At 42.0% G+C, this 27020-nt stretch overlaps 1 protein-coding gene across 1 annotated transcript in view; it reads right to left on the reverse strand.

Moving 5' to 3' along the window:
- Nucleotides 1-4518: 4518 nt before the first annotated feature.
- The window catches only part of LOC142741837 (olfactory receptor class A-like protein 1), a 63076-nt gene continuing 40574 nt past the window's right edge, over nt 4519-27020 (reverse strand). The window contains exon 2 of the mRNA XM_075851166.1: nt 4519-5499. Coding sequence (XP_075707281.1) covers nt 4519-5499 — 981 coding nt within the window. The remainder of the gene's footprint in view (nt 5500-27020) is intronic.

Here is a 27020-nt window from a genome sequence, read left to right on the forward strand (position 1 = left end):
CCAAGTTCCCGATGCACACCTTGTCGCCGATAGTGTGCATCGGGAACGACAGTGACTTCCTGTCCCTCTGAGGAAGGTTGGTCCTGATGGGCTTCCGTCCATGGCAGACACGGAAGCCATTGTTTGGCTTCTGTTTGCCATACTAACTATCGGCAAACCCCGCGATTTCGGACCGGGGTCTGCCGATATGTTAGAAACCCCCAAAATTCGGCGATTGCAACCGATCGCCGACTTTAAGGGGTTAATTCGCCGAAATCAGCGGCAAAGGACCGCTGGTCGGCAAGAGTGGAGTGTCAGCTGTCGGCGACAGCTGACCTCCCGGTTCCTGGTGCACACTGTCGCCGACTGTGTGCACCGGGAAAAACTCCCATAACTGTAACCTCCCGCAACGACATACAGTTACTTCCTCGTGCGGGTAGGGGTTAACAGAAAAATAAAGAGTAATAACTCTCGGAACGCAATGATGCAAAACTATGGCCCAGTCTAATTTATATGTCCAGCAGTTCTTCATCTAAAATCCCACGTCATCATTTGCTAGCCACCACTGGTAGACCCTGTAAATGCAACATATATTATGTTGTGTTAGGGTCTTGTTCTGCATATGGGGCTAGTGAAGAAGTCAAAGATTAGGCAATACTGGAGTGCGGCTATTTTGTACAATACCATGGACACCCTTCATAAGTGCGACACCTGCCCCCAAAAAACTTGACTGTATATAAAGGTTTGGTTCAAAGCGTACATCAATATCCATGGATAATTAATTGTATTATTTATTTACTCCATTATTATACCTTCTTATTTTGCGCTGATATGAACCACTAAGCTTACATATGCCCCCACATTATAAACTGAAATACCCGTAAAACCCTAAACAAAACTACTACCAAGCAAAATCCGAACTCCAAAAGCCAAATGGTAGTGCTTCCGAGCCTGGCAGTGTGCCCAAACAGCCGTTTATGACCACATATTGGATATTACTAGGGAGGACCAGCTTAACAATCTTTCGGGTGTGTGACTCCAGTGGTACAAGCTGGGCACAACATATTGGGCACTGAAATAGCATATCTGTGTAATAAATAACAATTTTCAATCTGCAATATCCATTGTGTACTGTTTAGTGCAAAACACGTGTGGGGTCAAAATACTCACTGCCACTCATGATAAATTTCTTAAATGAGCTTTGTTTCCCAAATAGGGTCACTTCTCAGGGGTTTTTACTGTACTGGTACTGCAACATGGTGTCAAAAAAACAATTTAGCAAAATCTTGACTCCAAAAACTAAATTGCGCTATTTCCCTTTAGAGCTTTGCCGTGTGTCCAAATAGCCGTTTACAACCACATATGGGGTATTTCCTTCCTCGGGAGAAATTGTGTAACAAATTTTGGGGTGCCTTTTATCCTGTAGTCCTTGTGAAAATGAAAAATTATGAGCTAAAACTACATATTATACAGGTGAAATAAAAATTTTCATTTTCGCGGCCCAATTCTAATAAAATCTATAAAACACCTGAGGGGTCAAAATGCTCACTACACCCCTAATTTAATTATATGACTGGTATAGTCTCCAAAATGGGATCCCATCTGGGGAATTTCTACTTTACTGGTACTTCAGGGGCTCTGCAAATGCGACATGGCCCACAGAAACCAATTTAACAAAAGCTGCGCTGCAAAAGCCAAATGGCGCTCCTTCCCTTCTGAGCCCATCTGTGTGCCCAAACAGCATTTTATGATCACATATGGGTAATTGCTGTACTCAGGGGAAAATGCTCTGCAAAAATTGGGGTGGTTTTTCTCCTATAGTCCTTGTGAAAATGACAAATTTGAGCTAAAACTACATCTTATTGCCAAAAAAAATAGGAATTTTCCATTTTTCCAGTCCAATCCAAATAAATTCACTGCTTACTACACCCGAGATGGATTACTTAAGGAGTGTAGTTTCCTAAATGGGTTAACTTTTTTGGGGTTTCCACTGCACTAGTACATGAGGGGCTTTGCAAATTCTTTTATGAGCCCTGCCATGTGTCCAAACCTTAGTATATGACCACATATGGGTATCGAAATGCTCATGAGACATTGCCTAACAATTGTTGGGGTGCTTTTTTTTCCTGAATTCCTTGTAAAAATGAAAAATTTTGAGCTAAAACTAGATAATGTTGGAAAAAATTTAAATTCTCATGCCACAATACTATGATAGACCTGTGGGTTCAAAATGCTCAGTACACCCCAAGATGCATTCCTTGAAGGGTGTAGTTTCGAAAATGAGGCCTTTTTTTGGATGTATCTAATGTTTTGTCACTTCACGGCCATTTCAAACATGAAATGCTGCCTGGAAAACATCCTAATCAAAAGGAGGCCCCAAAATCCACTAGGTGCGCCTTCATTTCGGAGGAATCCTTTTCAGTCATGTAGCACACTAGGGCCACATATACAATATTTTTTAAAACAGCAAAATCTGTGTAATAAATATTGAGTTGTGTTTTTTCATTAACACCTGCTATGTTACTGAAATAAATGCATTAAATTGAAAATCTGCCAGAAAAATTCCTATGAAACACCTAAAAGGAGGAGTTTCAATTATAAAGACCGCTCAAAGCCACTTCAAACCTGAAGTGGGGCCTAAAAAAATATGTTTTACAAATTTTGTTGAATATTTGAAAAACTGCTAGTAAACTTAAGCCTTATAACGTCCTGAAAAAACTAAAATGATAGAAAAAAAAATTTGCCTACATAAAAAAGACATAGTAAACCTTATTTATTTACTAATTTGTGTGGTACCTTTATCCATTTTAGATAAAGGATTTCAAATGAAGAAAAATGCACATTTTTCAAAAGTTTCTTTTCATGTTAGGTTTTCTTTTAAAAATAAAGAGTAAAGATATCAACCAAAATTTACCACTAACATAAAGAACAATGTGTTATGAAAAAACTGTCTCTGAATCACTTGTATAAGTAAAACCATTCTAGAATTTTAGGACATAAAGTAACACGTTAGATTTAAAAAATGGGGGTGGTCCTGAAGGCCAAAATAAGCTTGGCCCTGAAGGGGTTAAAGAGTAACTGCTTTTTCATAAAACTTTTGACATGTCATAGTGTATGAGGCCCCCAAAGACAGAGGGGCAGAAGCACTCAGACAAGTGCAGGGCCGTTTTGGCTGTAATAGTATAACTTCGACTCACCAAGTTGAAGAGGGGCTCATAGAAGTCCACGGTCCCGTCTTCAGCTAAGGTTTTGTTCACACTTACATCATGTTTTCCATCTTTAATGGCACTATGACAGATATGACATATCCGTTGTGATCAGTTATGACGGATTTACTTTTTTCTTTCATTGACTTATAATGGATCAGTCATGTTTCTGTCATGTATCAGGTATTGTGTTTTTTTTTTTTTTTTGCTGGATACAACACTGCAGCATGCTACTCTTACCTGACCTTAAAAAAGTAACTAAAGCCTGGCAGAAATGAACTAGCTGAGGTGTAAAGAGAGCCTAACTCCGTCTTTCCGAAAAAAGCTGAAAAAAGCCGAAGTTATACAATTGTAGCCGAAAAAGCACTGCACTGAACGATTTCTCCCTCTCTGTTTCAGCGATTGGCAGGGGTCTCAGAACATGGACTCCCACCGATCAAATCTTCTGACGTGTTTATGACATTTGAAAAGATATATGAAATAGCAGTTACTCTTAAAGCCCTTTTGTGACCTCCTTGCAAAGATGTTGTATACAAAAATAAGTAAAGTCACAAATGTCACAGTGTTGATCTTATGCGGGGGGCCATTCAAAAGCTAACTAGTTACAGAAGATTTAAGAGTAAAGCGAAAAATCCCTCTCCATATCCACCTCTGTGAGTGGCAAGTCTATGATAACAGCTGATCGCCAGGGAATTCTAAAGCTGGTGCTGCATTGATCAGCTGATTGCCAGGCCAGTTTAGTTTGCAAAAGAGTTGTTTCATGAGCCAACCCCTTTCAAGGAAATGTCTCATGTACTGTATTTAATTTTCATTTATTTATTAGATTTAAAGAAGCACTCCCACTTGTAAATGTGCCCCCCCCATTTGTAAATGTGATTGCTTACTTGATACTGCGGTTAAAAATACTTACTGGTGCGTCATCTTCTATTTTCAGCCTCCGCATGGTCCTTTCGTCGGACCACGGTACCCCCAAATCCTACAGTGTCTGCATGGACCAGAAGTCAATCTGTCTATTCCAATGAGAAACTCCATGTGAGTCTCATAAGGATGAACAGATGAATACAGAGGTTGACTTTTGGTCCACACAGCAGATGCTGTAGAATTAGGTTTGTCAAGGCGGGGGTCATGTGGTCCCATGAATGGACCGAATGGAGGTGGAAAAAAGAAGATGAAATGTTAGGTAATTATTTTTATCCGCAGCATCAGATAAGCAATCACAAACAGGGGGCACAACTATTTGCGGGAGTGCTTCTTCAAGTATGTAGAAGAGAAATATTATGTTCATTTTTAAAAATGGAAACTTAATGTTAGAATTTAAACTGTCTCTTAACAACTATTTGCTTACACAAGACACTTGAACATTTCTTTTTGCAATCTTTTGATGATTCCATAGTAGCGAAGTTCTCATTTGAAAGTTTTTGGCATGCTGATGGAGTTTAGGGTTGGTAGAGATAATTACAATGGGACTGAGAGCTGAATAAGAGCAAGCTAGAATTATCCTCGCATCATTCATGTTGGCTGTCACATTGGATAAAGTCAAAGTGTAGATCCACATTGAATTATCAAGTCCAAAAAGTACAACATACAATATAACCATGAAGATGACAGCTCTGGAAGCTATATATTCTACAGACCTTCCTTGGCCTTTATCTGAACTCCGAATTCCCTTTATTAATCTCTTATGACGTTGTAATCTGTACACAATGTAACTGCTTGCTAGGACCATCAGCCCTACAAACAAAAAGTCTCTAAATGCAAATATTGCTCCATTAACAATATAGGTATAATAGGTCAAGTAGTCCATATCACAGTAAATTAAGTGTAATGAGTAAATTGAGGTTGTAGAATTGTAGTTAGACTGCGCATACTCAATAGCAGAGTAATAAAGGACAAGATTGAAGCAGAAGATAGTTATAATAATTGTCAAAACACTGTGTGTTATTTTCTGCTTGAAATATAACCAATATTTGGATGAAGGTGCAATAAGGATACACTGGTGGCAGCTGAGCAGGCTTGTGATGCAGATGGACATGGCTCTGCTTACTCTGTATGTGTATATGAAAAGCTGGCACCTAGTGTCATCCATCAAGTGTTCAAGTCCTATGGCATGAAGGTACTGGGGAATGATCCGAGACAGGACAATTAGGAGATTCATTAAAACTAAAGCCATGAGAATTGTATTTGCTGGTAAAAGTTTCTTCTCGCATAGTCTGATAAGGGTAAACTTCAATAAAATATAGACATTTCCCGGAATCCCAATCACCATCATCATGAAAAAGCCAAAGGCTTTTAGAGCAAGGCGGATGTCCAACATCTACAATTTTAATGAAAAATAGTTAAATACACAACTCATTTTAGCATTAGTGGCACATAAACATTTCTAAGTAAATGGTAATGAGGTTAAAAGGTAGGTTTTTCTAAATATGCTTTTTATTCTAAATAACTAAATTCTTCTTTTATTATTTCGCTACTGAGCAAGGGTGTATCTAAGCAGGCAGCACATGCTGATACTATAGAGACCCTGAGAAAAATGGGCCATTCCAGGTTCTTATCTCCATTGTAATGGGTAGAACCTGTACATGGATGTGGTGCTGCAATGTCAGTGCACAAAGTAGAGAAAAAATATGCTAAAAATAGGATGGATCCTGTCAAAGGTGATTGGGAGTGTGGTAGTGTCAAGCACAACCTAAGTGGTGCCTGTTTTTTATCTATGGTATAGGGTACTTGTCCCGTATATATGGCACTGCTGCTGATTTATGTCAAGCCAAGAAGAGAAGAGGTAAAGAAGTGATGACAACTGCTCTGGTCATATTTCTCACTCAGAAAAAGTTATTTTTGACGGCTTTCCCATAATATTTGAGAGACTCCCGAAAAAAGTTAGGGTATCTAACATTAGCAACAACAGATGCTGTTTTTGGCTCTAAAGGTGTTGTCCACTACCATACAACTGATGACCTATCCACCGGATAGGTCATCAGTATATGATCGTTGGGGTCCGACTACCCAACCCTGCACCGATCAGCTGCTCTGGCTGCCTCCGGGCACTAGACATCCATACCCGAAGCAGATGGCTCCGGCCACGGGATAGTGGCTGAGCTGCAGTACTGCAGCTCTGCTCCTATTCAAGTGAATAGGAGCAGAGCTGCAGCTCGGCAGCACAGCCATTATGCAATGTACGTGGCCAACTGCTTCTGGCTCTGTACATTGCATACTGTGCAATGACATTCAGTGCCCGCAGGCAGCCGGAGCAGCTGATTGGTGTGGAGTCTAGGTGTTGGACACGCATCGATTATATAGTTAGGACCTTTTCGGTGGACAGTTCATCAGTTGTCCGGTAGTGGACAACCCCTTTAAAGAAGCACTCTGGGTTTTTTCTATTCCGCAGTGATGTGTATCAACTTACCTGGTGGTAAGTTTGGGGGAAAACAAACCCAAAGTGCTTCTTTAACCAATGTCACAATCTGTTTACAAGGAAGTTGTTCTTTTGGTATAAAGCAGAGGTCTCAAACTTGGCCCGGTAAATGGTCCACACATAGAAAAAATGTAAAGTTCACATGCCGCATTACTTTCATATTTGATGCAATACAAAATTATTGTTAATCAATGAATTATTTGAACTACTATAACAATACTACATTACTATAATAATACCGCTAGGTTTAAACTTCCCAGAAATGTGCAAGTTTACTCCACGTGCTTATTTTAACAATCCAGTTTTCCAGTTTAAGTGTCGCTAAATGCAGTATGGCTGCTCAGTTGGCAGCGCTTCGCAGACATAAGAATGTTAAGATTGGGAAGCCACTTTTAAGAGTGCCCTCTATAGATAATCCTACAGTGCCCTCTGTAGATATTGCCACAGTGCCATCTGTAGACACTGCCACAGTCCCCTCTATATATAATGCCACAGTGCCCTCTGTAGATAATGATACAGTGCCCTCTGTAGATAGTGCCACAGTATCCCCTTTAGATGGTTCCACAGTGCCCTCTGTAGATAATGCCACAGTGCTCACTGTAGATAATGCCACAATGCACTCTGTAGATAGTGCCACAGTGCCCTCTGTAGATAATGCCCCAGTGCCCTCTATATATAATGCCACAGTGCCCTCTGTAGATAATGATACAGTGCCCTCTGTAGATAGTGCCACAGTATCCCATTTAGATAGTTCCACAGTGCCCTCTGTAGATAATGCCACAGTGCTCACTGTAGATAATGCCACAATGCACTCTGTAGATAGTGCCACAGTGCCCTCTGTAGATAATGCCCCAGTGCCCTCTGTAGATAATGCCACAGTGTCCTCTGTAGATGGTGCCACAGTGCCTTCTGTAGATTATGCCACAGTACCCTTGGGATATGGTCTCACACACCCCTGGCTAATGCCACAGTGCCATCAGTAGATAGTACCTCACACACACCCCCTTGAAGATAGTGCCACACACCCCCTTGTATATAGTGTCACACACACCTCCTATAGATAGTGCCACACACCCCTATAGATAGTGCCACACTAAAAATAAGCTCTCTTGATGGAAAAATAAAACAGTTATGGCTTTTGGAAAGCGGAAGCGGAAAACGAAAATGAAAAAGTAAAAAATTAATCAGTCCTGAAAGTGTTAATTTATTTCAAATAAACAAACATTTATGACCACATGTGGGGTATTGCTGTACTCGGGAGAATTTGCTTTACAATTGTTGGGCGGCTTTTTCTCCTTTATCTCTTGAGAAAATAAAAAATGTTTTTACGTTTTAGTGGAAAAAATGTTCATATTCATTTTCACGGCCTTATTCTAATAAATTCTGCAAAAGACCTGTGGGGTCAGAATGCTCACTATATGCCTAGATAGATTCCTCTAGGGGTGTAGTTTCAAAAATTTGGTCACTTTTTGGGGTGTTTCTACTGTTTTGGTCCCTCAGGGGGTTTGTAATTGCGACATGACACCCGAAAACCATTCCAGCTAAATTTGAGCTCCAAAAGCCAAAGAGTGTTCCTTCCGTTCTAAGCCCTGCCGTTGGTCCAAACAGCAGTTTATGACCACATATGGGGTATTCCCGTAATTGGGAGAAGTTGCTTTACAAATGTTGTAGTTCTTTGTCTCCTTTATTCCTTGCAAAAATTAAAAATGTCTAAATTTTTTCAGAAAAAAACCTGTGGGGTCAAAATGCTAACTATACCCCTAGAAAAATTCCTCGAGGGGTGTAGTATCCAAAATGGGGTCACTTTTGGGGGGTTTCCAGTGTTCTGGTCCCTCCAGGGCATTGCAAATGCGAAATAGCACCGAAAACAATTCCAGCAAAATCTGGGCTCCAAAATCCAAATGGCGCTCCTTTCCTACTGAGCCCTGCCGTGGCTCCAAACAGCAGTTTATTATGACATATGGGGTATTTCCATAATCGGGAGAAATTGCTTTACACACCTTGGGGTGCATTTTCTCCTTTATTCCTTGTACAAATTAAAAATTGATTTTCTTTTTCACAGACTAATTCCAATAAATTTAGCAAAAAACCTGTGTTGTCAAAATGCTCACTATACTGCTAGATAAATTACTTAAGGAAAGTAGTTTCCAAAATGGGTTCACTGTTGGCAGGTTTCCATTGTTTTGGCACCACAAGACCTCTTCAAACCTGACATGGTGCCTAAAATGTATTCTAAAAAAAGGGCACCATAATCCACTAGGAGCTCCTTTGATTCCTATGAGGCCTGTGTTTCAGTCTATTAGTACGCTAGGGCCACATGTGGGATATTTCTAAAGACTGTAGAATCTGGGCAACAAATATTGAGTTGCATTACTCCAGTAAAACCTTTTGTGTTACAAAACAAAAATTATTACGAATTAATTTCGTCAAAAAAATAAAATTTGTAAATTTCACCTCTACTTTGCATTAATTCCTGCATAACGCTTAAAGGGTTAAGAGACTTTCTGATTGCTGTTTTGAATACTTTGAAGGGTTCCGTTTTTAAAATTGGGTGATTTATGGGGACCTTCTAATATATAAGGCCCTCAAAGCCACTTCAGAACTGAACTGGTCCCTGAAAAAATAGCCTTTTAAGGCCCCATGCACACGATCGTAAAAACTCCCGTAATTATGGGCCCATAGACTTCTATTGGCCACGGGTACCTCCCCGTATGCTTACGGGAAGGTGCCCGTGCCGTTGAAAAAGATAGAACATGTCCTATTTCAGGCCGTAATTACGGCACGGGCAGCCCATAGAAGTCTATGGGGCTCCCGTAATTACGGGTGGCTACGTGTGTGCACCCGTAATTACGGGAGTGTTGCTAGGCGACGTCAGTAAATAGTCACTGTCCACGGTGCTGAAAGAGTTAAACGATTGGCTGTAACTGTTTCAGCACCCTGGACAGTGGCTACCGATCACAATATAGATAAAGCTGTAAAAAAAAAAAAGATGTTCATACTTACTCAGAACTTCCTGCTTCTTCCTCCAGTCCGGCCTCTTGGGATGACGTTACAGCCCATGTGACTGCTGCAGCCAATCACAAGCCAATCACTAGCTGCAGCGGTCACATGGACTGCCACGTCATCCAGGGAGGTCGGACTGGATGTCAAGAGAGGGACGCGTCACCAAGACAACGGCCGGGTAAGTATGAATTTCTTTTACTTTTATTACGGAAAGGGGTGTCCCTTCTCTCTATCCTGCACTGATAGAGAGAAGGGCTGCCTATTAGTGCAGTGCAATTTTGCAGCCAAAAACGTGCCCGTAAATACGGGTGGAATACGGGTGACACCGGACCCGTATTTACGGGCACGTGTCTTTAAATATTGGTGCAATATGGGTCGAATACGTGTGACCAAGGACCCGTATTTACGCCAGTATTTACGGGTGGACAAAAATACGGTCGTGTGCATGGGGCCTAAAATTTTCTTGAAAATGTGAGAAATAGCTGCTAAAGTTCTAAGCCTTGTAACGTCCTAGAAAAATAACAGGACGTTCAAAAAAATGATGCAAACATAAAGTAGACATACAGTATGTGAAATGTAAACTTGTAAATATTTTGTGTGATTTTACAAGCAGATACATTTAAATTTTGAGAAATTTTAATTTTTGCAAATTTTCTCTACATTTTCTCTATTTTTTTTGTTTTTCACAAATAAATACTGAATTTATCGAGCAAATTTTTGTTCATTAACATAAAGTACAATATATGTCATGAGAAAACAATCTCAGAAAGTTTTTACCACATAATGTAACACATGTCGGATTTGAAAAAATTAGCTGTGTCATAAAGGCCAGACAGGCTGTATCCTGAAGGGGTTAATAAACTTTGTGCTGCGGTTTCCTTTTGGTATACATTTGCTGTCTACAGTCTATGGGCATATCAGTTTTTAGGTCAGGAGATTTTTTTCAAGGCATACGCGACAGTACATGGCAAGAGTTGTGCGAATTAAGCCTAAAATAGGCTATTAACCCCTTCCCGCTGCGGCCACTTTTGACCTTCCTGACAGAGACTTATTTTCCAAATCTAAAATACCTCACTTTTTGTGGTAATAACTTTGGAATGCTTTTACCTATCCATGCGAGTCTGAGATCGTTTTCTCGATACACATTAGACTTTATGTTACTGGTAAAATTTGGTCGATACATTCAGTATTTCATTATGAAAAACACAAAAATGTCAAAAATTTGCATTTGTATCAATTTACATGTATCTGCTTGTCAGACAAATAGCTATACCACACAAAATCGTTGCTAATTAACATTTTCCATATGTCTACTTTAAGGCTATGTTCACACGGGGTATTTTGCCGAGTTTTTTGACGCGGAAACCGCGTCGCAAAACTCGGCAGAAACGGCCCGAGAACGCCTCCCATTGATTTCAATGGGAGGCGTCGGCGTCTTTTTCCCGCGAGCAGTAAAACTGCCTCGCGGGAAAAAGAAGCGACATGCCCTATCTTCGGGCGCTTCCGCCTCGGACCTCCCATTGACTTCAATGGGAGGCAGGAGAAAGCGTATATCTCGCTGTTTTATGCCCGCGGCGCTCAATGGCCGCGGGCGAAAAACGGCGCGATAATTGCCGCGAAAATCGGCGTGCAGGGAGAGGAATATCTGCCTCAAAGTTCCAAACGGAATTTTGAGGCAGATATTCCTCCCCCAAAATACTCAGTGTGAACATAGCCTAATTTGGCATTGTTTTTTGAACATCCTTTTATTTTTCTAGGACGTTACAAGGCTTAGAACTTTAGCAGAAATTTCTCACATTTTCAAAAAAATTTCAAAAGACTATTTTTTCAGGGACCTGTACAGATCTGAAGTGGCGTTGAGAGGCCCATACAATACAAACCCCTATAAATCACCCTTTTGAAAACTGCACCCCTCAAAGTATTCCAAACAGCATTTAGAAAGTTGTTTTTTAACCCTTTAGGCGTTCCACAAGAATTAAAGCAAAGTAGAGGTAAAATTTACAAATTAGATTTTTTTATGCAGAAATTAATTTTTGATTCATTTTTTTCTGTAACAGAAGATTTTACGAGAAACGCAATGCAATATTTATTGCCCAGATTCTACAGTATTTAGAAATATGCCACGCATTGCCCTAGTGTGCTAATGGACTGAGGCACAGGCCTCAGAAGCAAAGGAGGACCTACTGGATTTTGGGGCCTTCTTTTTATTAGATTATATTTTAGGCATCATGTCAGGTTTAAATAGGTCTTGTGATGACAAAACAATGAAAACACCCCAAAAAAGACCCAATTTTGGAAACTACACCCCACAAGGAATTCATATAGGGTTGTAGTGAGCATTTTAACCCCACAGGTGTTTAGTAGATTTTATTAGAATTTGGAAATAAAAATATATTTTTTTACAATTTTCAAATAAGATGTCGTTTTAGCTAAAAAAAACAAAAAACATTTCCTTAAGGAATAAAGAAGAAAAAGCCACCCAACATTTCTAAAGCAACTTGTCTAGAGTACAGAAATACCTCATATATGGTCATAAACTGCTGTTTGGGCACACGGCATAGCTCAGAAGAGAAGGAACGCCATATGGCTTTTGGAGTACAGATTTTGCTGGATTGGTTTCTTGGCACCATGTCGCTTTTGCAAAGCCCCTGTGGGACCAAAACAGTGTAAACCCCCCAGAAGTGATTCAGAAATGGAAACTACACTCCTCTAGGTATTCACCTAGGGGTGTAGTAAGCATGTTAACCCCGCATGTGTTTTACAGAAATTAGTGTACACTCGATGTTGCAGAGTGAATATGGCAATTTTTCTATAAGGCTGGGTTCACACAGAGTTTTTTGCAGGAGGAAAATCCGCCTCAAAATTCCGTTTTGGAATCTTGAGGCAGATTTTCCTCTGCCTGCACGCCGATTTTTGCTGCGTTTTTCGTGGTATTTTTTGCCCACGGCCATTGAGCGCCGCAGGCATAAAACGCTGCGAAATACGCTTTCTCTGCCTCCCATTGATGTCAATGGGAGGTCAGAGGCGTAAACGCCTGAAGATAGGGCATGTCCCTTCTTTTGCCCGCGAGACGGTTTTTCCGCTCGCAGGAAAAAAATGCCTCCACCTCCCATTGAAATCAATGGGAGGCATTTTCGGCCGTTTTTTGGCGCATTTTGCGGCACGGTTTCCGCGTCAAAAAACTTGTCAAAAAACTCTGTGTGAACTCCCCCTAACAAAAAGAGTAAAAACTCCCCAAAAGGGACTCCATAGTTCTAGTGGTGTAGTGAGCATTTTGACTCCACAGGTGTTTCATAGATTTTTTTTAGAATTGGGCAGTGAAAATAAAAATGTAATTTTTTTCCAATGACGTAGCTTTAACTCCAAATTTTTCATTTTCTCAACAAATAAAAGTTGAAAAAGCACCCCAACATTTGTAAAAAAGATTCTCCCGAGTACAGCAATACCCTATATGTGGTCATAAACTGCTGTTTGGGCACACGGTAGGGCTCAGAAGAGAAGAAGTGCCATTTCGCTTTTGGGGTGCAGATTTTGCTGGACTGGTTTCTGGGAGCTATGTCACATTTGCAAAGCCCCTGTGGGACCATAACAGTGGAAACCCCACAGAAGTGACCCAGAAGTGGAAACTACACTCCTCAAGGTATTCACCTAGGGGTGTAGTGAGCATGTTAACCCTGCATTTGTTTTACAGAAATTAGTGTACACTAGATGTTGCAGAGTGAAAATGGCAATTTTTCCATAGATATGCCAATATGTGGTGCCCAGCTTGTGCCACCATGACAAGACTCTATAATTATTATACTGTGTTTCCTGGTTTTAGAAACACCCTACATCTGGCCTTAATCTTTTGCCTGGACAATCGACAGGGCTCAGGAGTAAAAGAGCACTATGCAAAATTGAGGCCTAATTTGGCGACTTACAATGTATTGGTTCACAATTGCAGAGGTTCTGATGTGAAATAATAAGAGAAGCCCCTGAGAAGTGGCCCTATTTTGGAAACTACACCCCACAAGGCATTCATTAAGGGGTGTAGTGAGCATTTTGACCCCACATGTCTTTTCCATAAATGATTGTGATTGCAATTTTTCACTAGAAATGCCATTACAGTGGCAAATGTGTCGTGCCCAGCTCGTGCCACTGGAGACACACACCCCAAAAATTGTTAAAAGAGTTCTCCCTGGTTTGGTGATGTCATATATGTGGAAGTAAACTGCTGTTAGTGTTCAGAAGGGAGGGAGTGCCATTTGGCTTTTGGAGCATGGATTTTGCTTGGTAGTAGTTTTGTTTGAAGTTTTACTGGTATTTTAGTTTATCATTTTGGGGGCATATGTAAGCTGGACAGAGAACATCAGAGGCAAAGTCAGGTGGTATAATAATGGGGTAAAAATTTAATAAATTGATATTTGTTACAATGTGAAGCAATCTTTTCTGCACAGGCCAGTGTCGCACTGATAAACTGTGTGTCGTTTCTTATCCCCCTTTTGGTCCACACTCAGCAGTTTGGGGAATATTGCTGGGAAAGTGTTATCCTGGTATAATACGGGCCACCCTCGCTTCCAGCAGATATGTTTGAGTCCTCTTCTTCCTGGTTCCCTAATTTTAGGGCCTTGCTAAATCACCACTTGAAACAGAAGAAACGTTCACCTCTGGCCTGCAAAACTGCATATTTTTCTTTCCTGAACGGGAGCCTTAACATATTTTATTTTTTCATAGACTTAGAGGTATGAGGGATGAGCTGTATTTATTTTATTATTTATTACAGTTACTTATATTGCACCAAAATGTTCCACAGCACTGTACAGAGGTCCTCTTTTTTACTGTCCCCATTGGGGCTCACAATTAGAGATGAACGAACTTTTGAAAAGTTTGGTTCAGCTGGTTCGCTGAATTTCACGAAAAAGTTCGATTCGGACCGAACTAGTTCTGTCCGAACCTGTAATTTCCGTGCGCCGAGCATGGTACTGTCCAGGGTGCTGAAAGAGTTAATGGGCTGCACTAACTCTTTCAGCAACCTTGACAGTACCATGCTCGGCACGCGGAAAATAAAATTTTAATGGAATAAAAAATAAAAAAAACATGTTCATACTTACATTCCTCCTGTCCGGCCTCCAGCAATGACGTTTCATCCATGTCGCCGCTGCAGCCAATCACAGGCTGTAGTGGTGGTCACGCATGTCACGTGACCGCCTCTGCAGCCAATCACAGGTTGCCGCGGCCGCTGCAGCCAATCACAGGCCAAAAAAAAAAAATGTCTCTCTTCAGGAAACATACAGAAGTTAGGTTCATGTTTAAAGGTGGGTCATGAGAAATTCATGACCTTGTGGCTAACGCAGTATTGAAACATGTACATGTACACCAGGGGTCTCAAGCACGCGGGCCGCATGCGGCCCCTGGGGCTATCATCTGTGGCCCGCGGGACACAGAGCCGCTAGTATCGGCTCTGCTCCGAGACTCTAGAATTCCCTGACATCGTTGTCCACATATGAACAGCGATGTCTGGGGCTTCCCCAGAGCTGGAGTCCCGGACAGAGCGCTAGTACAGGCTCTGCTCCGGGACTCGGTGGAATTCCCTGACATCGCTGCCCATATATGGACAGTGTGTCAGGATCTTCCCCAGAGCGGAGTCCCGGGCAGAGCGCTATTATCGGCTCTGCTCCGGGACTCTGGGAAAGCCTCTGACATAGCTGTCAATACATCGACAATGATGTCAGGGGCTTCCCCAGAGCAGGAGTCCCAGGCATGTCAGGAGCCCAGCTGGAGTCCCAGGAAGAGCCTACTAGCGCTCTGCCCGGGATTCCGGCTCTGGGGAAGCCCCAGACATTGCTGTTCATATATGGGCAGCTATGTCAGGGAATTCCGCAGCGTCCCGGAGCAGAGCCGATACTAGCGCTCTGCCCGGGACTCCGCTCTGGGGAAGACCCTGACACACTGTCCATATATGGGCAGCTATGTCAGGGAATTCCACCGAGTCCCGGAGCAGAGCCTGTACTAGCGCTCTGCCCGGGACTCCGGCTCTGGGGAAGCCCCAGACATCGCTGTTCGTATGTGGACAACGATGTCAGGGAATTCCAGAGTCTCGGAGCAGAGCCGATACTATCGGCTCTGTGTCCCGCGGGCCGCAGATGACAGCCCCAGGGGCCGCATGCGGCCCGCGGGCCGCGTGCTTGAGACCCCTGATTTAAATGCTGAGAAGGAGAGAAATGGGTGCACAGCACCAAAGCCATTCGTACTCAGGCCAAACTCCCGCCAATCACAGGCTGTCGCGGCCTCTGCAGCCAATCACAGGCTGCCGCGGCCTCTGCAGCCAATCACAGGCGGCCGCGGCCGCTGCAGCCAATCACAGGCTGCAGCGGCCTCTGCAGCCAATCACAGGCTGCCGCGTCAGGAAAGAAGGTCGGACTGGAGGAAGAAGAGGGACTCGTCACCAAGACAATGACCGGGTACGTATGAAATGCTTTTTATTTTATTTTTAATCAGCAGCATATTTTCTCTATCAGTGATTGATAGAGACAAGTGGCTGCCGATTAGTATAATACTTTTGTAATGTTTTTTCTGCCCGCCCGGGTTCGGTCAAAATGTGTTCGGCCGAACCCGGTGAAGTTCGGATTCACTGTGAACCGACCTTTTCACGATTTTTCCCGGTACGCTCATCTCTACTCACAATCTATATTCCCTATTGATAAGATTTTGAGGTGTGGGAGGAAACCAGAGTACCTGGAGGAAACCCACACAAACACAGGGAGAACATACAAATGTTGAGACTCTATGCAGATGTTGTCCCATTTCGGGGTACATGCGCTTTTTGATCACTTTTTATCCTTTTTTTTTTGGGGGGAGGCAAGGTGACCAAAAAACAGCAATTCTGGTATTGTTTTTTTTTTAGTTTTTTTTTTATAGCGTTCACCACACGTTATAAATTACATGTAGACTGTATTCTACATGTCAGTTCGATTCCGGCGATACTAAATTAATAGCACTTTTTTATGTTTTACAACTTTTTGCACAATAAAATTACTAATTTAAAAAGAATGTATTTTTTCTGTCGCCATGTTGTAAGAACCATAACTTTTTCATTTTTTTCGTTGACCGAGCTGTATAAGGGCTTGTTTTTTGCAAGACGAGCTATAGTTTTTATAGGTACCATTTCTAGATACATGCGACTTTTTGATCACTTTTTATAAAAATTTTTGTAGGGCAAAGTGACCAAAAAAACAGCAATTCTGGCAAAGTTTTTTAGGGCTTTTTTTTACAGCGTTTACTGCGCGGGATAAATAAGATATTTTAATAGTTCAGGCTGTTATCGTGGCGATACCAAATATGTATGGTTTTTCAATAATAAATGACTTGATAAGGGAAAAAGGGCGATTTTATTTTATTATTTGAAACTTTTATTTTATTTTTTACAACTTTTATTTTTACACTTATTTTTTTGACCCACTAGGGGACTTGAAGGTCCAACTATTTATTTGCTGTTCTAATACATTGCACTAACTATGTAGTGCAATGTATTAGATCAGTCAGTTGTTCACTGATAGCAAGCCGATTAGGCTCCGCCTCCGGGCATTGCGTAATCGGCTTTCATAATGGCAGACCAGGAGGCCATTGTTATGCTAAGATGTAGCGATCACTTTCGATCACTGCATCTAAGGGGTTAATGGCAGGGATCAGAACTAGCTCAGATCCCTGCCATTAAAGCAGGGTGTCATCTATAACATACAGCTGACAACCACCGCTGATGACGCCGGCTCCGCGCCATCTTGCTGTCTGTACCGGAAGCCTTTCAGGAGGCTTCCATAGCTGGCAGACCGGGTGGCCAGTATTAGGCCTCCGGTTGCCATTGCAGCCACCAGCAGCCCAGCGATCTCATTGCTGGGGTGCCGGTGGCTAAAAAACCCTCAAATGCAGCATCTGAGGGGTTAAGCGGCTGGATCGGAGGCTAGCTCCAGTCCCAGCCATTACAGCAGGGTATCAGCTGTAACATACAGCTGACACCCGGCGGTGATGGTGTGGGCTCAGCTCCTGAGCCAGCACTATCAAAGCAACGTAACTGTACTGTACTGTAACTGTACTGCGCTTTGCGAGAACCCCTGCCCGACAGCGCCGTATATATACTGTGGATGTCGGTAAGGGTTAACATAATCAACACTCATGTAAATAAGAGTTTGGCATAAATATACATTTTCTACTTGACATTAGTTTGCCTCCCTATAATAATTGGAATGTTAAATAACTATTATATAAACTATTATGGCTGCCCGAAGTTCACAGCTTGAACAGTGTTTAACGATGTTTGTAAGGAAGTTTCTATACATTACTTGATTGGAATTCCATTTTGACAATATTACTCATAGTATCCTGGTTGCTTGAAGGTGCTACAAAATTGTCCTTAAATATTTGTGTTTATGCCTACACAAAACATGTAATAAAAAAACACAATGGGCTTGCTACTCCCTACTGACCTCACATCCACCTCATATCCAGAGAACTATGACCCCCTATCTGTCCGAATAGGAAGCGGATCTTCAAATTTTATTTTCTCCAGAGCAGAAACAACGCACACTACTTTACACTCACAAGTCCACCATCGCCAGCAAATACCAAGAGACCAGTTATAAGTTCCTCTCTCGCTGGTACTATGTACCTGAGAGACGGCACTCAATCTGCCCTGCCTACTCTCTTATGTGTTAGCATTGCGGATCTGCCATATGCTCGTCCTTACACATATTTTGGTCCTATACTGCACTTCAAGAATCTGGTCAAAATGTCTATAGGCTTTCTTGTCAGGTCACTGGAATTTCCTTAGCTAGATCCCTGGAAATTTTCCTCTTACACATAAATAACCTCTCTCAGTGCTATTACACCTGGTTTGTCCTTCGCTACCTTGTCAACAAGGGCTGGGCCTGCACCCTAACGCTGGGAGAACACCTCTGCACCGACTATTGTTCAGTGGGTGCGCAGGGTTGACGACATCATGTTGATGGAGGGACTCACTGCATCGCTGCTGAACTCTGAGAACTCTGTCAATACTACTTGGCCCCCTTGGATCCAATTTCAGGCCTCAGACGTCTACAAATCAATGTTAGTACCTATCTCAGGCTCTCACATTTAGTCTTCCCCTAATACTATTGTTAGAGCTATCTCCTACACCCCAATTTTTTTCTCTCTCTCTTTTATATTCTTCCTATTTTTCCCTCCTCTCCCTCTTTCACTTTATTTTATGATTCACAACTTTGAGCACTGTTTAATCTAAAAGAACGTACCTTACCATATTAGGTTGCATAATCTTATTTGTGGCACAGCGACGTTTATTGAAATCTTCATGTTCATTGCAATCTCAATATCTTCTCTCATTTTAGACTATGGTCAAATTCTGACCGAGATTGTATTTTTCTATAAATTTCCGACTAGGTTTGTGCCGGCCTGGTTTGGTCTTAGTTTTCCTTTTTTTCTATGTATATGTGTTTTGTTATCATAGTTTTAACCCCTCAAGGCAACATGACGTGATGGATTTCCTTAAAAGCTGTGCACACTTTTAGTGCAAAATTGTTTAATTTTATTTTATGTATGTATTTTGTGTTTTTTTTTTTAATTGAAATTTGTGTACCGTTATAATACAGAGCAGGTTGCAGAATCACGCTCACAGTAAAATACGACATACTGGCAGTCTGAAAGGCTTAATCTTCAGGGACTCCTGTGATGTCCTGAACACTGTTCTAAGCTGAAGTATAATAACAACCAATTACGAGAATGATTTTTTAGCAAAAAATACATGCATTAAAATAGAAAAAAATATTTTGTTTTAAAGGCATCCATAGGCTTTAACTAAATTCTCCATGTCAAACATATATGTCATCAGGATCATAGGGACATAGCTCCTGTGAATGACAGCCGGGCTCCTGCTCTAACCGCCAGTATTGGAGAAATCTCTGATCCCGGCCGTTATGCCCTTAGATGTCATGGTCAATAGCAACTGAGGCATCTAAGGAGCTTGACAGAGGGACTCCCTCTTTCTGCCCATTAGAGTCCCGCGTCGTGATTGCAAGGTGCCAATGGTTTACCATGATAACTGGGACCCTAAGAAAGGCTAGAGGCATGGCCTAATAGATTGCCTGCCAAGCTGATTATTCGAAAGCATTATACAAGTAATCAAACTTTCACAGCTTCAAATCCCTTAGTGGGACAAACAAAAAGTGAAATAAACTTTAATAAAGTTTAGTAAAAATAAAATTAATGAAAGTTAACTAAACAATTACATGTGCCCAGAAGTAGTGCCTATAAAACCTCTAACTCATCCCGGAAAAAAAAAAAGCCATCATACAACGACGTTTATGTAACAGTATAAAAAAAACTTACGGCTCTTGGAATGCAGCAATTAAATTTTTTTTTAAATTGCTCGGTACGAAAATAGACCTTAAGGGGTACTATTAAAGAAAACTGAATAAAACAAAATAAAAAATTATGTGTTAAATAACTGCAGTGATAATGTTCTTAAATTAGTTTACGATTAGTTTAACCTATGATTTATTCTTTTATAACATACCTGTTTACTCAGCCTCCACTTTAAGTAGTACCATATTTACTGGAATGCATTATATAGTTAACTGAATTCATTATATCACATGGGATCAACTACAATAATAGGGTCAGTTAATTTAGGCAGTCAACGACATACTATTAATGACTTTAACATCTTTTTTTCCCCTCATCAATAGCGGCACCGCCGGCCAAGGGGGGGTTGTCCAGACGTGCGGCAGGGGCAGGGGGCGACACTGCCCTCATGCCCGCTGTCGCCGCTACCAGCCGCTATGGCTGCTAAAACTATAGCGACACCACTGAGTCAAGAGGTGCCCGGGCGGAAAGGCGGCTGCTGAGTCGCTGGGCTTGGGCGCTTCTGAAACAAGCAGGGAAAGGGAGCCAGCGCAGTGCCCCCTTCCACCTGCTGTAGGGATGCACCCTGTGCAATGGCACAGATCGTACACCCCTAAGGCCGGCCCTGTATAAATTTTTATTATTTTAGGTGGGTGTCAGTGTAATTCTGCTCTAATTAAAACCATCCTTGGGCAGGTTGGAGGAGAGCACGACCAAAATGGAGGCAGTGACCCCCCCCCATATAAACAGCGCAAACAAAATGGTTACCTATGTTGATTTTGTGGACTTAGTCCCAAGAGAGAGGTAAGTCTCCTATTATATAGGCATAATGTTTAGTGCAGGGACCCCTTGTATGAGTGGCAGGTGGGCTCGCACAATTTGATCAAACTGAGTGCTAAGAGCCTCACATATAAGTTTAATAAATATATCAGTAATGTAATTAAAAATAATAAAAGTGTATAATAAATATAAAAAGTCTCTCTCTGTCTATTTTTATTTTTTGATATACAGCTGCTTTGTATTCTGTATACAGAGCAGTTGTATCTTACGCTGAATCCTGTACTCGTCAGGTCCGCAGTACTAAGTTTATAACTTAGATGTGATCGATTACAGGTGGATCCTGAATGTCAGAGACACACGGGACCCACTGAAACTGAACCCGTCAGGTCCGCTGGACTGACGTATTCAGTGACTAGCGCTAGATACAGCTGCTCTGTATAGAGAATACAAAGCACCTGTATATCAAAAAGTAAAAACTATTTTTAATAAAAACTCATTATAAAGTTGCACAACATACACTCATAGACATTTTTATATATATATAAAAAAATTAATTTAAAAGATTTATATAGCCTTTAAAACAAGCAGATAAACTAATGTGACAGCTTGTGAGTGTGCACCGGTTTAAAGTGTGCAGGCCCTTAAGTGTGACTTGAGATTCAGTGATTTAGATGGAATTGTTATTTAGTTACTGCTATTTGTGCTGTGCTGTACATTGAATCTTGCTGTTGTAGATACCCATCAGCCACACTGAACTCCAAGGGTAAGTTCACACGTAGAGTAAATACTGCGGCATAATAAAGTAGCAGCAGAGTGGATGAGATTTGAATAAATCTCATCTACATACTGCGTAAATGATGAGCAGAAAAAATGCTCCTAAATTGACCTGCCATGCGTTTTTTTAATCCGCAGTATGTCAATTATATTTGCGTATTCACTGCTGTTTTGTTGCAGGATTTCGCCATTGAATTCAATGCGGAGGTAAAACCCGCAACAAATAGCAGATGTTGCAATTGTTACGGCGCAAAAAAAAAAGCTTATACTTTTACCCAGAATTCTGTGCTTCTTCATCCAGGTCAGCCTTCTGGGATGACGTTTCATCCCAGGAGGCCAGTTTGCAGGACGGCAGAGGGACGCAACGCCATGGCTAAGTAAGTATGAACTTTTTTTATATGTGCAGTTTTCCCGCTGTGGACATTCCGGTCAAAAAACTGCACCCAAATTTGGTGCAGTTTTTTTTATCTGGGAATTCCCTGTTGCGCCTAGGGCGGATATGCTGTGTGCTTTTGCGCTGCGTATCCGCCCTGTGTGAACATAGTCCAAAAGGGCCAATGCTCCCCAGTGTACATCCTACACACCAGTACAACCAGTGTTTTCTCTCCTTGAACAGCTTGCCTTTATTACAATACAAAGCAGGATGCAGAATCCTGTTCAGGGTATGTTCACACGCTGAGCCAAAAACGTCTGAAAATACGGAGCTGTTTTCAAGGGAAAACAGCACCTGATTTTCAGACGTTTTTTGAGCAACTCACGTTTTTCGCTGCGTTTTTCGCGCCGTTTTCGCACCGTTTTTTCGGCCATTTTTGGAGCTGTTTTCAATAGAGTCTATAAGAAAACGGCTCCAAAAACGTCCCAAGAAATGTCCTGCACTTCTTTTGACGAGGCTGTAATTTTACGCATCGTCTTTTGACAGCTGTCAAACGACGACGCGTAAATTACAGGTCGTCGGCACAGTACGTCGGCAAACCCATTCAAATGAATGGGCAGATGTTTGCCTCGTTTACGCCTGCAAATAGGTCGTGTGAACCCAGTCTCACAGTGAAGGCTGACATACTGGCAGCCTGACAGGCTCAATCTCCAGGAACTTCTGTGATGTCCTGGACACTGATCTAAGCTGGAGTGTAATAACAACCAATTAGGGTATGTTCACACGAGGGCGTCCGTTACGGCTGAAATTACGGGGATGTTTCAGCCTGAAAACATCCCCGTAATTTCAGCCGTACCGGCATGTGCAGGCGCTTGAACGCCGCGTCCATTACGGCCGTTATTAGCGCTGCTATTCATTGGAGTCAATGAATAATGGCTCCAATTACGGCCAAAGAAGTGACAGGTCACTTCTTTGACGCGGGCGTCTATTTACGCGCCGTCATTTGACAGCGGCGCGTAAATTTACGCCTCGTGTGAACAGACAAACGTCTGCCCATTGCTTTCAATGGGCAGATGTTTGTCAGCGCTATTGAGGCGCTATTTTCAGAAGTAATTCGGGGCAAAAACGCCCGAATTACGTCCGTAAATAGGCCGTGTGAACATACCCTTACAATAATAATTTTTTTGCAAAAAATACATGCAATAAAATAAAAAAAATGTTTTGTATTAAAGGCGTCCATAGGCTTTAACTCAAGGCTCCATGTCAAACATATATATAATCAGGATCATAGGGACATAGCTCCTGTGATTGATAGCCTGGCTCCTGCTGTGATGGCCGGGAGCGGAGAAATAGTTTACCATGATAACCAGGGGCCTAACATAGGCTCCCACGCCTGTCATAGGTATCTGCCTTTTAGCCTATACCAGAGGCATGGCCTAAGGCTGGGTTCACACGACCTATTTTCAGACGTAAACGAGGCGTATTATGCCTCGTTTTACGTCTGAAAATAGGGCTACAATACGTCGGCAAACATCTGCCCATTCATTTGAATGGGTTTGCCGACGTACTGTGCAGACGACCTGTTATTTACGCGTCGTCGTTTGACAGCTGTCAAACGACGACGCGTAAAAATACAGCCTTGTCAAAAGAAGTGCAGGACACTTCTTTGGACGTTTTTGGAGCTGTTTTCTCATAGACTCCAATGAAAACAGCTCCAAAAGCGGACGTAAAAATCGCCGCGAAAACGGCGCGAAAAACGCAGCGAAAAATGCGAGTTGGTCAAAAAACGTCTGAAAAGCAGGGTCTGTTTTCCCTTGAAAACAGCTCTAGATTTTCAGACGTTTTTGGTCACTACGTGTGCACATACCCTAATAGATTGCCTCTCATGCTGATCATTCGAAAGCATTATACAAGTAATCAAACGATCGCAGCTTCAAATCCCTTAGGGTATGTTCACACGCTGAGCCAAAAACATCTGAAAATACGGAGCTGTTTTCAAGGGAAAACAGCACCTGATTTTCAGAAGTTTTTTGAGCAACTCACGTTTTTCGCGGCGTTTTTTGCCTGTTTTTGGAACTGTTTTCAATAGAGTCTATGAGAAAACGGCTCCAAAAACGTTCCAAGAAGTGTCCTGCACTTCTTTTGACGAGGCTGTAATTTTAGTTGTTTTTTGACAGCTGTCAAACGACGACGCGTAAGTTACAGGTTGTCTGCACAGTACGTCGGCAAACCCATTCAAATGAATGGGCAGATGTTTGCCGACGTATTGGAGCCGTATTTTCAGACGTAAAACAAGGCATAATACGCCTCGTTTAGGGTATGTTCACACGAGGGCGTCCGTTACGGCTGAAATTACGGGGATGTTTCAGCCTGAAAACATTCCTGTAATTTCAGCCGTAACGGCATGTGCAGGCGCTTGAACGCCGCGTCAATTACGGGCGTAATTGGCGCTGCTATTCATTGGAGTCAATGAATAACGGCTCCAATTACGGCCAAAGAAGTGACAGGTCACTTCTTTGACGCGGGCGTCTATTTACGCTCGGTCTTTTGACAGCGGCGCGTAAATTACGCCTCGTGTGAACAGACAAACGTCTGCCCATTGCTTTCAATGGGCAGATGTTTGTCAGCGCTATTGAGGCGCTATTTTCAGAAGTAATTCGGGGCAAAAACGCCCGAATTACGTCCGTAAATAGGCCGTGTGAACATACCCTTACAATAATAATTTTTTTGCAAAAAATACATGCAATAAAATAAAAAAAATGTTTTGTATTAAAGGCGTCCATAGGCTTTAACTCAAGGCTCCATGTCAAACATATATATAATCAGGATCATAGGGACATAGCTCCTGTGATTGATAGCCTGGCTCCTGCTGTGATGGCCGGGAGCGGAGAAATAGTTTACCATGATAACCAGGGGCCTAACATAGGCTCCCACGCCTGTCATAGGTATCTGCCTTTTAGCCTATACCAGAGGCATGGCCTAAGGCTGGGTTCACACGACCTATTTTCAGACGTAAACGAGGCGTATTATGCCTCGTTTTACGTCTGAAAATAGGGCTACAATACGTTGGCAAACATCTGCCCATTCATTTGAATGGGTTTGCCGACGTACTGTGCAGACGACCTGTTATTTACGCGTAGTCGTTTGACAGCTGTCAAACGACGACGCGTAAAAATACAGCCTCGTCAAAAGAAGTGCAGGACACTTCTTTGGACGTTTTTGGAGCTGTTTTCTCATAGACTCCAATGAAAACAGCTCCAAAAACGGACGTAAAAAACGCCGCGAAAACGTCGCGAAAAACGCCGCAAAAAATGCGAGTTGGTCAAAAAACGTCTGAAAAGCAGGGTCTGTTTTCCCTTGAAAACAGCTCTGGATTTTCAGACGTTTTTGGTCACTACGTGTGCACATACCCCAACTCGCGTTTTTCGCTGCATTTTTCGCGGCGTTTTCGCAGCGTTTTTTACGTCCGTTTTTGGAGCGGTTTTCATTGGAGTCTATGAGAAAACAGCTCCAAAAACGTCCAAAGAAGTGTCCTGCACTTCTTTTGACGCGGCTGTATTTTTACGCGTCGTCGTTTGACAGCTGTCAAACGACGACACGTAAATGACAGGTCGTCTGCACAGTACGTCGGCAAACCCATTCAAATGAATGGGCAGATGTTTGCCGACGTAATACGCCTCGTTTACGTCTGAAAATGGGTCGTGTGAACCCAGCCTTACGTCTGAAAATAGGTCGTGTGAACCCAGCCTGAGTGGGACCAATAATATGTAAAAACCAGTTTATTACGGTTTAGTAAAATAAAAAATTAATGAGTTAAGTAAACAATTATATGTTCCCAGAAATCATGCCAATAAAACCTACAACTTATCCTGCAAAAATAAAAGCCATCAAACAGCTACCAGGATGGAACAATATAAAAAAGTTATGGCTCTTGGAATGCAGCAATGAAAAAATACAAATTGGTCAGTACTAAAATAAACCCTAAAGGGCTAAAAATGCTAATAAAAAAACAAAAAAATTTGATAAATAAGTGCAGCAATAATCAGTTTACTCTATAATTAGTTTGACCGATGATTTATTATGTTATAACATACCAGTTTACCCAGCCTCCACTGTTCAAGAAGTACCATATTTACTGCAATGCGTTATATAGTTAACTGAATTCATTATATCACATGGGATTAACTACAATAATAGGGTCAATTAATTTAGGCAGTCGCATACATAATATTAATGTCTTTTTTTTCCCTCGTGGGAAATTGCTACAGATAGTATTTTGATTGTCATCATTTCTACATTTTACAAGCGATATAGTTCTATAATGTAATTAACATAAAAATAAATTACAAGAAAATAAATTAAAGAGGCCACACACAGCCCCCCTTGTAGATAGCGCTACACACAGCCCACTTCCCCCCTAGTAGATAGCGCCACACTCCCACCCCTCGTACTTAGCGCCACACTGTGAACAGACCAGTGATTGGTAGCCTACCGCTACCACTCTCCGCACTGCCTGGTGTGACTTACCGGAGAAGCCGAGGAGGTCATGCGGCGCAGGCAGCGGCGGTGTTCCTTCTGACTAGGGTTGGTGACAGCCAGGGCCGGCCTTCGCTTGGATGGCGCCCTGTGCGGGACTCTCTATTGCCGCCCCCTACACAAACCAAAAATTAACCACATATATGAACACGCTGGAACATATATACTGTACATACATAAAGATAGATATTTAGACATACAGGCAAATATACATACACACATCAGGAATATATACAAACAGGTAAATATATAGACGTACAAACACATATATATATACACACACACACACACACACACACACACACACACACACACACACACACACACACAGATAAATACACAGACAGGAACATATACAAATACATAAAAGGCACAAATATACAAGCACAAAGACACATTCACAAACAGACCCATATATACCCACACAGGCACATATGTACACAGCACAGATAATGTAGTAGATGTTACCTGCAGTCCTATGTAACACCACAGATAACACAGTGATAACTCTCTGAGTACTGATAATGTAGTTGTGTCCCCTGCAGTCCTATGTAACACCACAGATAACACATTGTGCTAAATTACAATC

This window comes from Rhinoderma darwinii, chromosome 2, assembly GCF_050947455.1.
Source record: "Rhinoderma darwinii isolate aRhiDar2 chromosome 2, aRhiDar2.hap1, whole genome shotgun sequence".
In the NCBI taxonomy this organism is placed as follows: Eukaryota; Metazoa; Chordata; class Amphibia; order Anura; family Rhinodermatidae; genus Rhinoderma; species Rhinoderma darwinii.